General features: G+C 47.0%; 1 protein-coding gene across 15 annotated transcripts in view; it reads right to left on the minus strand.

Moving 5' to 3' along the window:
* The window catches only part of SLC4A4 (solute carrier family 4 member 4), a 215152-nt gene that overhangs the window by 75445 nt on the left and 126221 nt on the right, over nt 1-13486 (minus strand). For 14 of the 15 annotated variants that reach the window (XM_054202257.1, XM_054202265.1, XM_054202259.1 and 11 more), the window contains 3 exons: nt 11011-11146; nt 5172-5332; nt 2301-2480 (listed from right to left, as the gene is read on the minus strand). In XM_054202257.1, the coding sequence (XP_054058232.1) occupies nt 2301-2480; nt 5172-5332; nt 11011-11146 (477 nt within the window). The remainder of the gene's footprint in view (nt 1-2300; nt 2481-5171; nt 5333-11010; nt 11147-13486) is intronic. The other variant, XM_054202268.1, reaches the window with a different exon arrangement.

Here is a 13486-nt window from a genome sequence, read left to right on the forward strand (position 1 = left end):
CCTAAGTAAGTTTTAATTTAACACCCCGAGGTTTTGATGGCTCCTCAAGGAATGACTTTAACCCCGGAAAGGAAGAATTAGACATTCACCAGCTGCTGAAAAAAGGGGAGGCTGTTACAAGCATATGGTGCAGTAAAAATAGATGCGATACCCAGGTGGAAGGTGGCTGGTGCCTTGTAGACAGAGCATATTTTGACCCCTGGCCACAGTCCAGGATCCTTGCCCTCAACGGCAACCTGTCCATCTTTTCAAAGGTCCAGAAAGAGTAGTAGCCATGGAGGTGGTAACTGATACCTAGAGACACCACTGCAAATAATACTTAGACGTTTCACCTGCCACAGCCGTGTCCTTTTTTGAACAGAAAGGAGATGCCTCCTGTACAAACAGTGGGGAGGACACAACGGGAAGACCCAGAGCGTGTACTGGAAAGAAAGTAATTTCTTAATCTCAACTGAAAACAAACAGGAGGTACTCGCGGGATGCCTGGTCCTGACATGTCTGAGGCATCCTCCGGGGATCTGAAGTGCCTGCCTGATTTAAGGGCAAAAAAAAAAAAGAGAAAATTCATTCTGTTTTACCTCAAACCACGACAGGCATCCACAAATTTGATGCCTGAGGCTCACGGGAAATGAGCAGAGGGGCTTGAGGAGCAACAGTTGAGCTGGAGCTCCTGAACACCACCTCTCTTGGATCCGGCCCTCCACAGGCACTCCTAGCCGTGTGTGTTACCAGTTAGCCTGGTGTCTGCTCGAGGCTGGTGGGGATCTGCAGGCCAAGAGCAAAGCTAGGTGGTCACAGAATCACAGAATGGTTTGGGTTGGAAGGGACCTTAAAGATCATCTAGTTCCACCCCCCTGTCCTGGGCAGGGACACCTCCCACCAGCCCAGGTTGCTCCAAGCCCCATCTGACCCGGCCTTGAACACCTCCAGGGATGGGGCAGCCACAGCTTGATGCCCCAGAGGACCCTTCCCCTCCCGCAGAGTGCTCTGGAGGAGGCTCCCCCACCTTTAGCATTCACCAACCACCTCAACTGGCCACACTGAGCTCCTTCCCCACAACTGGAATTTTCTTTACGGTGCTCTCCAGAGCACAGTCCCTCTCTCTGCTCCGTTGGACTCCTGCAGGGATATTCACCCAAAAGTTGCACGCCCCGGACATTTCCTCCATTCCTGTTACCGTGCCTTCGCATTATTCACTTCATCGCTGCGTTATCAAGGCACTCGTACACGACAAGATGCATCACCCAGAGCAACGAATGCTCTTCACATGCACACACACACCTGCTGCAAAAGCAAAGGATGATAAAAAGTAGGAAATATTAATCAAGTATGATAATAGGTTAGGGAGAAATGTTAGGGTGAGTTTTAGAAGCAGGACACAAAAAGCTAAGAGGCCTTCAATGTAGCAATAAGAATATAATTTCTTGGCTTGCTTTCATTTCTGGGTATTTTAAAATAGATTTTAGATAAAATAACTGTTCAACAAATTTCCAGACTGTAACGGGAGGCAGCTGACAGAAGTCCAAGATGTGACAATAGGCTTAAAACTCCTCTTTTTTGCTTACCACCAGCAAGATGACTGCAAATCTCAAGGTATGGGTAAGTCCAGAGTGAGTGCCAAGGCCTCTATAGCTGTCTGCATCCACATGCGCGCACACACACACGTTTACAGACACCACTATAGACACGGCACCATCTACTATGCCATTTCTAGTGAGAAAGAGACGTATTCACAACGTACATCACAAAACAATTTTAGAAAGAATAAAGCAAGATGGAAATCAGCTTTACCCACACTGGACAATGATTGTACGGCAATAAAATGCAAGCTAGATGTGACTATCGCGTCATTTTTGATTAGAAGTGCCATCGACACCGTCTGTTAGAGAAATCGAACGCGCACAAAAGCTTCTTCTCTGCCCAAACATGTCAGATGATCAACCTTTTAGGTTCAGGCACGGTTGGAATATTATTCTTTTTAAACCTCTCTTTCCTATCGCTGCTCCTCCATCACCTCCTGCCTGCCAGCTGCGAGAGCATCTCTCTGCCCCCCGCCGTGTCCCCCACACCCTGCCCGTCCTCTCCTCTCCCTCTCAGTCCAGTGAAGATACGGTTAGAGCGATGTGCCACGGCCAAAGCAGCCTGCAGAGCCCAACACTGACGTGTCGTCAGCACGGCTCTCGCTACGCTAATCGGGGGGTTAGAAAAGCATTGTCAAGGCAACGCAGTTAGTTTTTGGCGGGCAAGTTGGGTGGGTTGCTTTAAAAGGGAAGGCTATAGCCAGTTAGCCTCTGCATTACCATTATCAGGGTTGGAAAACATCCTACTTGCACTGGAGACGGTCTTTCCAATGTCAGCCAGGGAGCGCAGGTTGGACTTCTTGGTCTGGTGCCGGTGCTTCCTGAGCAGCGTGTAGGTGACTTTGTCCTTCAGTTCCGCTTTCAAAAGGCCCGTCTCGATCTGATTGTCAACGATCATTTCTGCGGCACGCAAAGAAACGGGAGAGGACGATTAATCACAAAGCACAAAACTGCCACATCAAGGGAGAGCAGGGGGAGAGAGACGGATCATCTTCACCCTACTTTCTTGAAGGCTTTCCTTCCCATCTCAAAACCACCACCAGATTTCCCCATTTTATTTTTAACGGGAATCTCTTTTAGACATTTATTTGGAAAGGAAACATAAGCATTTCCATCCAGCAAAACCCATCAGCCACCGACGTGTACCTCTTGCACCGAGACTCCCTTCTGTTATTTTTATATGCGCCCCTGAACCTATTTCAAATAAACTGGACCCAAGATAAGATGGTTCTGTGTTTTTGTGAACGAGCTCCAACTATTTTGCAAGTTCCTGTACGCTCCCAAAAATAACACGGTAAAACTTCTATCAGATGCAACGAGACTTGAGTTCACCTCGCAGGTCCCCAATAAAACCTAATCTAACGATAGCCGAAAGTCCCGGGGATGAGTAACTAATTAAATCACTCACTCTCAGAACTGAAGTAAAATGACGGCAACTACAAAAGGCAGGGCTTGCTCCAATTGTCACGGCACGTATTATGCGGCTTTGCCTTTAAGGGCATCAAAAAGGCTCCCAGCCCACTGCAGAGACTGCTCCCTTTCCATCAATTCTCTCCTTTCTGCTCCCCCATCCCGGCGGAGACAGAAAGAAAAGGGAGCCAAATTTATTAAGAATCTCTCTTGTGCATTAAATCTCACATTAAGTTGTTCCCTCCATTGCTCCAGTTAATGTGCTGTCCCCCAAGGGGAAGTGGCAGCTCTTATTTGTCTACCGGTAACTTTTATTTGTGCTAATAATAAAAGTTATGGGAAAGGGGAGACAGAAGAGGCGTCACATTTACTAACTCAGTGAGTCAGAAAGTCACCCTCTGTGTGCTGCACAAGAATTAACGCCTCTTCCAATCACCGGGGAAAAACGCCTCGTTCTTCCACCCAAACTTAGAAAAGGATGATTCTATGCATGTAGGTACATTACGCAAAACCTTTGGCAAAGGGCTGATTTTGGTCAAGTGCTGTTTTTCCGCAAGCTTTTGTTGTTTGTATTTTTTGCTAGTGATTTTTGGGATACTTCCTGCAGAACCACATGTCTTTCTTCATCAGGTTTATCCTTCTCCATCTGGCGAGTATCTCTTCCCTTCCACGTTTCTGACATAACACAAAGCAATCAAGAGGGCTCGTTGCGTCTTATTTTCCTGCATGTCACTACTAGACACCAACCGAGTGATCGTGATTCGATAATTCTGGAGAGCAGGTCTGCAGGCGTCTTGGCCATCCCTATCTGTCTGATTAAGGGTCTGGACCAGCAAAAATACCCCACTCAGGACAGTGTTACAGCAACAGCAGCCACTTAAACAGTAATTTAATCTCCCAGGAATTAGGTTTAATTTGAGTGGTGAAGATGGATATTGAAGGTGACATCTCGAAGCGACTTCAAAAAGAAATTGAATGTTTGAGAGTTAAAGTTTCGGGCCGCTGACATCAGCTGCTGTCTTTTGAAGCACCTCCAGCTTCAGCATAAAACTTCAGAGGGTTTGGATCGTTTGGTTTTTTTTAAACTTTGCAAAGTTCTGCATTTGGATACACAGACGCAAAAATAAAGGAAGGTAAGTGCCCACATACGCACCTACAAAACTAAACTCAAAACTCTGTAGGTAACACCAGAGGCAGCTTCTGCAGTTCCAAGTTTACAAGCTAATGCAGCACCTGATATTTGATAATATCACGCCAGGACAATTTTAAGCCTGCTTCCTGAGATTATAATTCAAAGCACCGAGTTTTGTGGGGGTTTTATTTCATTCTGCTCTTCTACAGCTCTTCATACAATGGTTTCTAAACCCAGTGTTTTGGTTAAATGTACCTCCACTGGATGGCTCACTTTTAAAGTTTATTTTCATATGTCTTCTCCCACGTCACGGGCAACACGGTATAGCTCTCAGCAATGTCACTGAGTGTCATCCCAGGCCCCAGCTATTTTGACTGCAGAGAAATGGCCACCCGTTCGGCAGAGCGAAGCATCAGCTGGGTCTGTGGCTGCTCTCCTTTGCTGGAGGAGAACACCCCATCCTAAACAGAGATCTCAACCGAAAGCAGCCTTGGGTCCGACTGTGCCGGCCAAAACCTGCGGTGCCTGTCGGTACCTGTCTTGAGAGAGCTGCCCTTTTACACGTCCCCGTTCTGACAGCAAACATAAATTAAATCAGTGTACACTATTCCTCCCCCTGCCCCCAACACCCAGTGATGTCTTAGGATATAACTTGGATATCTACTTCAGGATGCAAATGAATCTATATAATGACCAAAAGCAGTTCAAGGTAAGCATTAATTACGACCTCAGTTGATTCTTTGACTCATCGTCCTGAACTGAGAACAACTCTCGATTTATCTGTTATCCTTCTCCATGCACTTTCTAGTTTTCCACGTTATTCCTTGGAGGATAGGTGTCCCTGCCCATGGCAGCGGGGTTGGAACTAGGTGATCTTAAAGGTCCCTTCCAACTCTACCCATCCTATGATTCTATGATTATTTCTTTATTTTCCTCTTTTATTGAAAAAGCAGCGCTTTCTCATGAGAACCATCAGTGAAACCATCCCCAGGGTTAATATAAATTCGTAGGGAAGAGCTGAGGGATAGAGCCAAGGCGGCTTTACTTACCCACCACCTGCGGGAGAGAAGAGGCCTCCATATCCAGCATTATGGAGCCTTTCTCTATACACGTCCTCAGCTCAAACAAGCTGTGCAGGGACAAGGTGGCCACGTGAGGTTTGCTCCATCGCTCCCCACCTTGTTCTACCTTCTCCTCAAACTTGATCCACCTAGAAGAGGGCAAAACAACGAGACTGTGTTAAAGCTGGGGGCTCCTCGCAGACACACACTTCTGAAAGAAGCGGGACGGCTGGACCATCGCAGCATTCCGACAAGTTCAAGCACAGGCGTTTTCCCCACGCGTCTCCGAGGCCACAAATCCATGATCAAGTTGCAAAGGCTTAATGAATTGGTATGTGTCAGCTGAGTGGCGATAATGCTCTGCCTGCTCCTAAGCTAGTGCAAATGGGAGGTAAAACATCTTATCTTTGATAGGTTTCTCCAAGACTTAAACTAACACCCTTCGGTTGATGTTTGCTCCGGGCCAGGAGGACACCTGGTCATTCCCCCTCCCCGGTTTGCACACCCAGTCCTTAACCCAAACCTCTTATCTCAAGTGAGAAGGGCTCAGCACCCACAGCTCCACAAGAAGAAAGAGGGGAAAAATAATCGTCATCATCACCAATATTTCTGGAAATAAGGTGATTTATATTCGAGTATTCAAATCCAGACGAGAAAATCTGAAAACTTGCACCAAATAATACTGCCCTGTAGCCACAGGGGCAAAGAGGGGAGGAGAGGAGCACATCCCACCCAGATCTGGAGATGTTCTCAGCAGAAGAAACGAGCCACCAAAGGAAAAGACACAAAATTAAGGGGCTCGTCCTTTCCCTCCGCTCTCTTGCTGTTGTTTAATGATTTAACAAAGTGGGTTTGAAAAAAAAAGCAAAAACCAAACAAACCAGAAAGCTCATCGCTAGTTGAAGATTAGAGCAAAGGTTGAACCCTGTTCTGTGCAAAATACTCTTTACGCCCCTACACCCCAGCGGGTTTGCCCCCCCTCACCCCCCTGCCCGACCGTGCCCTTGGCTGCAGCCAGCCAGCCGTGGCTTCGGAATGGGCTCGCAGGGCAGGGAAAGGGCCGGCAATTTAAATATCACCTAATTGCAAAGCAGAAGGGCTTTTGTAATCCTGCCCTGAGATACTGGTTTAATACATGCGGAAAATGAAAATTCCGCTGACATAAGGGGATTAATAAGACAAAAAAAGACACGCATAAAGGTAAGGAAGCTCATAAACTGGTTGAAAAGAGTATCATTAACACCAAGTGAAATTATATTTAATCCCGAAAAATGTATTACTTGAGGATTAATCAATTATGCTTTTCAATTGCAATAATCTCTTTTTGAGACTTTTTTTTTTTTTTTTTGAAGCTGCTTTTTAACTCAAGCTAAAAGATTGAATTTCATCTCAAACGAATACGGTTCTGTTTAGTTCACAAAACCTAGGTATTTCCTCGGACACCGAAGGCACTTGGTGGCAAATCCGTGCGCTTCCAAGGCTGCACGTTACGTGCGAGTGAGTCACGGTTTCCCCTGCAACAGCCCAAAGGCTCCGAACAACAAAGTGTTTGTCTTTGGAGTGAAAGCGTCTTATTCACGACTATCAATATTTGCTTTCTGTTTACTTTTCTCGCTACAACCCCCCCCTCCAAACACATTAATTAAACAAATATTAACTCACAAGCCCGGCTGAGCTATCACCTGCTGTATCACCGCAGTCCCTCCAATGACTCTTTTCCTTGGGCACAATCCCGTCCCCATTCCGGCGGGGATCCAGGGACGGCCAGGTGCCTTCAAATACCCTGGAGCACCTTCAGACACTTGGTTCCACGTCCCCTCTGAAGCCCTACATCCCCCTATGCAAACCCATGAGAGCATTTAGTTAAGTGGCTTTCCATACCTTTAACAAATGCCTTGTCCTTTGTGTGGGTGGTTTTTTTTGTTTTGGTTTTTTTTTTGTTTGTTTGTTTTAAATCTGCTTTTGCAGAACAGCTCGCTCACAACCAGAAAGTGGCACAGGCAGCTGCTGAGCACAGGCAAAACGTGCCGGACTTTGAGGGTGGAGGAGAGCGGAGAGGGCAAAAGAGACAGCAGCGGGGTTAACGCTTCCTAGGGCATGAATATGGAATTGTTCGGCTCCCAACAGAGCTCCCCGAGTGCCCAAAGCCACGCTGTCTGCAGCCCAGCAGCACCGGCCTGTTCGAGGGCAAAAGATTATCTCTGCTGTTATTCGAGAAAACAAACAATCAAATCACCTTCCTCGTCTCTACCCCGCTCTGTTCTTGACATCTATATGTTCTTCCTGTCTGCCAGCTGAACTTCACTCGCAATAAATATTCCCGTGACCAGGTTAGAGCGGCAGGAAGGTATGACACACACCACCCACGTTCTGTCATGCCTCTGGAGCCCTGGAAACAACGCTGAGGGCTCCAGCAAGGTTCTCCTGGCACCGGGGACTTTGGAATTCAGGTACCTATCAGCAGCCCTCCAAACGGCTGAGACTTGCGAGAAACATCACAGAATCACAGACTGGTTTGGGTGGGAAGGGATCTTAAAGACCATGCAGTCCCAACCCCACTTCCCACCAGCCCGGGTTGCTCCAAGCCCCGTCCAACCTGGCCTTGAACCCCTCCAGGGATGGGGCAGCCACAGCTTCTCTGGGCAACCTGGGCCAGGGGCTCACCACCCTCACGGCAAAGAATTTTTTCCTGAGTTCTCATCTAAATCTCCCCTCTTTCAGCTTAAAACCGTTCCCCCTCATCCCATGGCTCTGCTCCCTCATAGAGTCCCTCTCCGTCTCTGCCACCAGCACACATGGTCGCCTCCCGAATAACAGCCTGCGCTTCGAACGGGTGGCTGGGAGCCGACGGTATGGTCGGTGGATACATACTGTGAAGACAATTAATATCTCTGCTAACCAAGATGCAGGAGCCATCTATTTTTTAATTTTTAAAGCTTCAAAAAGGATCGCATAAAAGGTGCCTTAATATTATAATGTGTAAAAGGGTGAAAGATATAAATGTACCGCCTGACAGAGCTTATATAGTAAAAAAAGACCATAACAGATGACTTAAAAGACCGATCCACCATCCCACGGTCCTATTGCTCCTTTTCTCTACAATCTTACGATCTTTCTACCACCTCCCTGCCACACAGAATGACAATCCCCCCCCTGTGGTGGGCACATCTTGGTCCCCAAAGGTACTGCACTGAGCCTCACCATAGACTGGTGGCCTCCAGCTGCTTCAGGCCTTTTCCTAGTTTGCTCTGTATCCTGGAACCACCGCCGTAATGCAACCAGTCGCATGGTAGTGCAAGAACTTGTCCATCCACACCAGGTAAATCCATTACAAGCGCCAACAAAACCATCAAGGAGCACCCAGTGACCCAAATCTTCAGGTTACCTTTTAACAGCAATGAACCTTCCCTTTTACTGCTCTATTTCTAAAGCATTTAGAGGGCTTTGCTGTGAAAGCCTCGGTACGCTAAGGACATTTTTCCAAGCTGGCCCTTTACGGTGAAGCATGGCCCAACACCGTGATGTGCTAACAGGCAATGGGACCGCACCAAGGGATACGACATCCTCAAACCCTGGTCACGGGCTGCTCTTACCTACTGTTGGAAATGCCACCACGTGCAGGGGGACAACCACAGCCCGTTTATAGCTGGCACAGAGACAGCTGAACTCACAGGAATCGAGGTCCAGGATGGGCAACTAAATCTCCCTGTCTTTCAATCAGTAGCTTTAAGGTTCCTGCTAGAAATTTTCCGTGATGTGTACCAGGTATTCTTCTATTGCCCAAAACAGCTTTGGAAGGGATGGTATGATTTGCTAAACCCCTTTTAATACAAACCCTCTTTCCCGATAGCTTCGAAGCTCTTTCAAGCCCCAGACGGAAGGGCTGCAGACGCTGGCCACCTCTGGTTGGTATGTCCCCCAGCCGCTCGGAAGCTTCCAGCGGGTTTTGTTGGGTGAGATTAAGTCATTTCAGGAAGACACTGAACCATCCTGAACAACCATACGCTACGCAAGATCACTATAGACAAAATAGCACGCAAGTCAAGAGGTTAGGCCAAGGTTGGGAACGAAGGTTGGGAAGCTTTTTGCTTAAAGCACCCGATGTATACACGGACCTTAAAAGAGTGAGAATTATATATATAGCTCCATCTAGGACTTTCACCAAAGACGTGTGAAAACACATAAAAGCAGAAACTGTTTGCCAGAGAAGAAAACCTGCCTTTTTTTCCCTACAGCCACCTGACGGCAGGACGAGCACGGGCATATCCCTCCGTAAGGTCCTTCGCATGGGCTCCCAAAAAACCTCCCCCAAGAAGAGCAGAAGACGCCACGCAGGACACAGTGGCATCTTCCTTCTGATGGCTGACATTTGTGGACTTCAGGAAAACAGAGCTGCCCAATATTTCTACCATAAAGGAGAGACCGAGAGACTGCTTGATAAGATCCGAATCATGAAAAAGCTTTACAAACCGTCGTTAAAAGCCCTTCCCAAAGACCCAGGGACGCATGATTTGCTGTAAAAAGCAGAGGTGGGCAGTGCAGGTGACAAAACGCAAGCACTGAGCTAATGATAAGAGGGAAGAAAAGCAATAAAGGGAGAAAAGGACGATCAACAAGTAAGAAGTTAAAGAGCAAAAGGTGAAAAGTCTTTAAAACAGGCTCTCCAAGAGACCGAGAAGTAAAAATAGGGAAAGATAAGGGGGTAAAGGGGTAGGCGGTGGAGCGGTTCATTAAATCGCAGGTAAAGAAGATTAAGGTAACCAAACAACTACGAGCACAGTAGGTGCCCTTAAGAGTGGAAGGTGGGGAAAGGGCTTAGCCCGGCCACAATAAAGGAAACCAAAAACCCCCAGGTGAAGCGAGGGATTGGGAAGGGGGAAGGCAGAGCCCCCGCCTGCCCTCCGGCTGGGCGAGCACCTCTTTCTAGTGGGACAATTCCAGGCCTTCACAGCAACCAGACTGCAATTAGGGGGTTTGCCTTTTAAGGCAAACCCAAGAAAAATATTTTTACTGCATTAAAAAAATAGAAAATCAAAACTTCATAAGGCTAGAGGCTAAACTAGATCTTTAGATCACGAATCCAATCTGATGGCTCTTTCGGTGGTGTTCAGAAATAAACTGTGTGCAACTTGTGTCAACCAGATCAAAAAAACATGCCATTTTTTGGCACGGTTTTTTGACCATGGTTTTGGCACGGTTTTTTTGACCAAACCAAGAGCAGCATCAAAGAAAGAGGCAGAGAACCTAACCAAGAAGCTCAAAGCAGGCAACTCCATCCAGCATTTAACACAAACCTTGAATAATTTCCTCTTAAGAAAAAAACCTTTAGGGGTTTTTTGCCTATTTAAATGGAAATGAATTTCATCAGTAACTCACTAGGAGAGGGACACAGTCAAAATTTCCCATCTTGTGGTGTGTGGTGGGGTCAGGCTCAAATCTACTTCGGGGCAACAGAACTGAAATAGTTTTGAGACACGTGCAGAGCTTTATTCGGGCACTGACTTCTGACAACTCTGGCCAAGATGATGTTCTTTGCAAAGCACTAAGAAGTCCATACGTCTGCTGGCTCTCCATAGGCAAACCGTTCAAATAAATCTGGCGCTCTATATTTTTTTCTAGCTTTTGTTTTAAAGGAATATTTAAACAAATCCCCAAATTCTCTCCTTTATCAAAGGAAAGTAATTTGAACTTCACAGGCTCCTCACTGTGGATTCCCCAAGCGATGCTATAGCACGTATATTACCCCAACTTAACGTTAAGAAGGAATTTCCCATGGGGGGTCTGGACAGCTGCCCTTCCCTTTCGGGGTAAGGGAAAACCAACCCACCTTGCAGTCTCCTTCCATTCCATCTCTTGTCCGTCGACGGCCAGAAGTTCATCCAGCTCGGTGAAGAGCTGCGGGGGCGCCGGGCTGTCATCTTCCTCTCCGAGGATGAAGCGGATGCGTTCGGCAGCAGGGGAGACTGCAGAGGTGAAAATACTGCGGTTAACGGCCTGAGAGATGACCAGGGACGTGCGGCTCCTCTCCTTCCCCTGCTCCCCAAAGCCATTCAGCTGTTTCTCCAGGCTGTCCTGTCCATTTGACATCCTAGTCACTGCGGACGGAGGGGTGTGAGCGAGGGTACGTCTATCTCCCTCTCTCCCTTTCCTTGCCTCTCACTTCGCTCCTTAAAAGTTCAAGCTGGGAGTAAAGTTCAGGAAAACTTGCTTCTTCCTACAGTCCTTAACTCTGTTACAGCAATTTGCAGCCCTTGTAAAAAAAGCGCTATCAAGCTCAAAACCAATATGCTCTATGGTGCGTGCCCAAGGACCTTTCGCACTCTGATCAGCTGAGATCCTTCGCCCCCTTTTTTATATGACGTAAAACCAGTTTCAGCCGAACTCTTTTGGGGCTTGCTGTGACAGCAGCATCCCATAGCTGGTTTTCCCCTCCCTGCCGACAAGGTTGGGGCTACCATTGGCCTGCAAGGCAGGCTGTAACCTCCCCAGAGCCACGCAGGAATATTTAAGAGAAGGGTTGTCTCATCTATACGTGAAGAATGCGACCCAACGCATTTAGTCAGGCACCAATGCACGGGAAAAAAACAACTGCTCCCATTGGGGAAAGACTGCCCATTTAGGCAAAAGAAACTATGTTCGACACACGCTCTATTGATAGCACAAGCGAACTTCGTTTGCATTAGTAGCTCAAGAAAAATTAGCAGAAACCCCTTCCTGGTTAAGAAACCCGCGTGATTCAAAATTAAAAACCAAGAATATCACTGTCTGCATCCCAAGACCGAAGGGCATCTCCCAAAGGCAACCGGAGCTCGTGCCACAGGAGCTGCTGTGCTGGAGGACTTCTTGGGGTCTACAGCTTTTTTCTGATCATATCACCTTAAAACCAAGGTGTGACCATGTGAAATTTTAAGACAGACACCCCTTCTGCTGAATGTTTATCAGCATTAGAGAGCAGACTCTGAACTTTGAACGCTTCTGCTAAAAACTCCTTTCTTTTCAAAAGATCAGCTGTCTGTCTGTTGCAAAATAATTAATTACACCAGGTGTCCAATCACCATTGATTTTTCCAGGGTAAACAAAGTCTCAATTTGCAATGTGAAAAAAGGAACCAGTAAGAAACATGCCCTTTCCTCCTCTTTTTGTTTTGTTTTTTTTTTTTTTTTTAAAAAAGAAACTTTCTTCTTTAATTACTCAGCAAAGGTTGATGCAAATTCATTTCTTCATCGGTTAGGGTGATGATACTTTCATAATATAAAACAGATTTTTGTTGAAAGTATATCTGCAGTCATAAATGCTCTTGCCATTCCCTGGGCACCCACGTACATCGCCCTGCACTGGCTCTGCGACTCAGGTAGGAGGGATAACAACATACCATAGAATCACAGAATGGTTCGTGTTGGAAGGGATCTTAAAGCCCATCCAGTCCCACCCCCCTGCCCTGGGCAGGGACACCTCCCACCAGACCAGGTTGCTCCAAGCCCTGTCCGACCTGGCCTTGAATGGAGCCACGCATCTGGAAACCCCTGCAGCACTCAGCTCAGGACGTTATCAAAGTTTGGGTTGTTGGGCACCCTAGCACCTACCAGTCTTTTGGCTTTAAACGTTTATAGAGGAGCCACGTGTCCCTTCTTCAACACCCCAACCCAGCCCCAGAGAGGGCAACCTCTGAACAGGTCTTCAGAGTACTGCCTGTCCTGCTAAGGGGGCTGGAGAGTGATTTCTTCCTCTCACTTAAACGGGAGCAGGGACATTTGCATATCTCCAACCATTTTCACCTCCCTGAGATGTGGTCTCTACTGCTCTTCTCTGGAGCTCTGTGTAGCACAGCCCTTGCCAATCCCCAACACAAATGATGAACTGCCTGTCACCATCCTGTCCCAAGCTCATCATTTCAAGGTTTCATAATCACCATTACCTTAGCCATGGCTGTCTCAAAACACGTCCTACCACAGCTTTCCAGCACCGACCAACTGGTCTGTGCCTCTGCCATCGCACCACCTAAGCCACACGTTGCCCATTGTTCAGTTACATTCCCAGAGTGGCCACACAAAGGCTTTCCCATCAGTCCTTCCTTTGAGAACATCCACCACTTCCCACAAAAACAAAAGCTTTCCTCCGATATGCTCCTAACAGGAGAGAAAAATATCGCTGAGCTGAATTTCCAGACATTTACTTACAGAAAAGTACACACTAACCCTCTTGGTAATTAGCACTTTTATAAAACCACTAGTTCTGGTTTTATCAGAACTTATCTTTTTTCTCAGATATATTTCTCAGAATCTGTGAGGTGCATAATGAGTATT

Source organism: Rissa tridactyla, chromosome 5, assembly GCF_028500815.1.
Source record: "Rissa tridactyla isolate bRisTri1 chromosome 5, bRisTri1.patW.cur.20221130, whole genome shotgun sequence".
Lineage (NCBI taxonomy): Eukaryota > Metazoa > Chordata > Aves > Charadriiformes > Laridae > Rissa > Rissa tridactyla.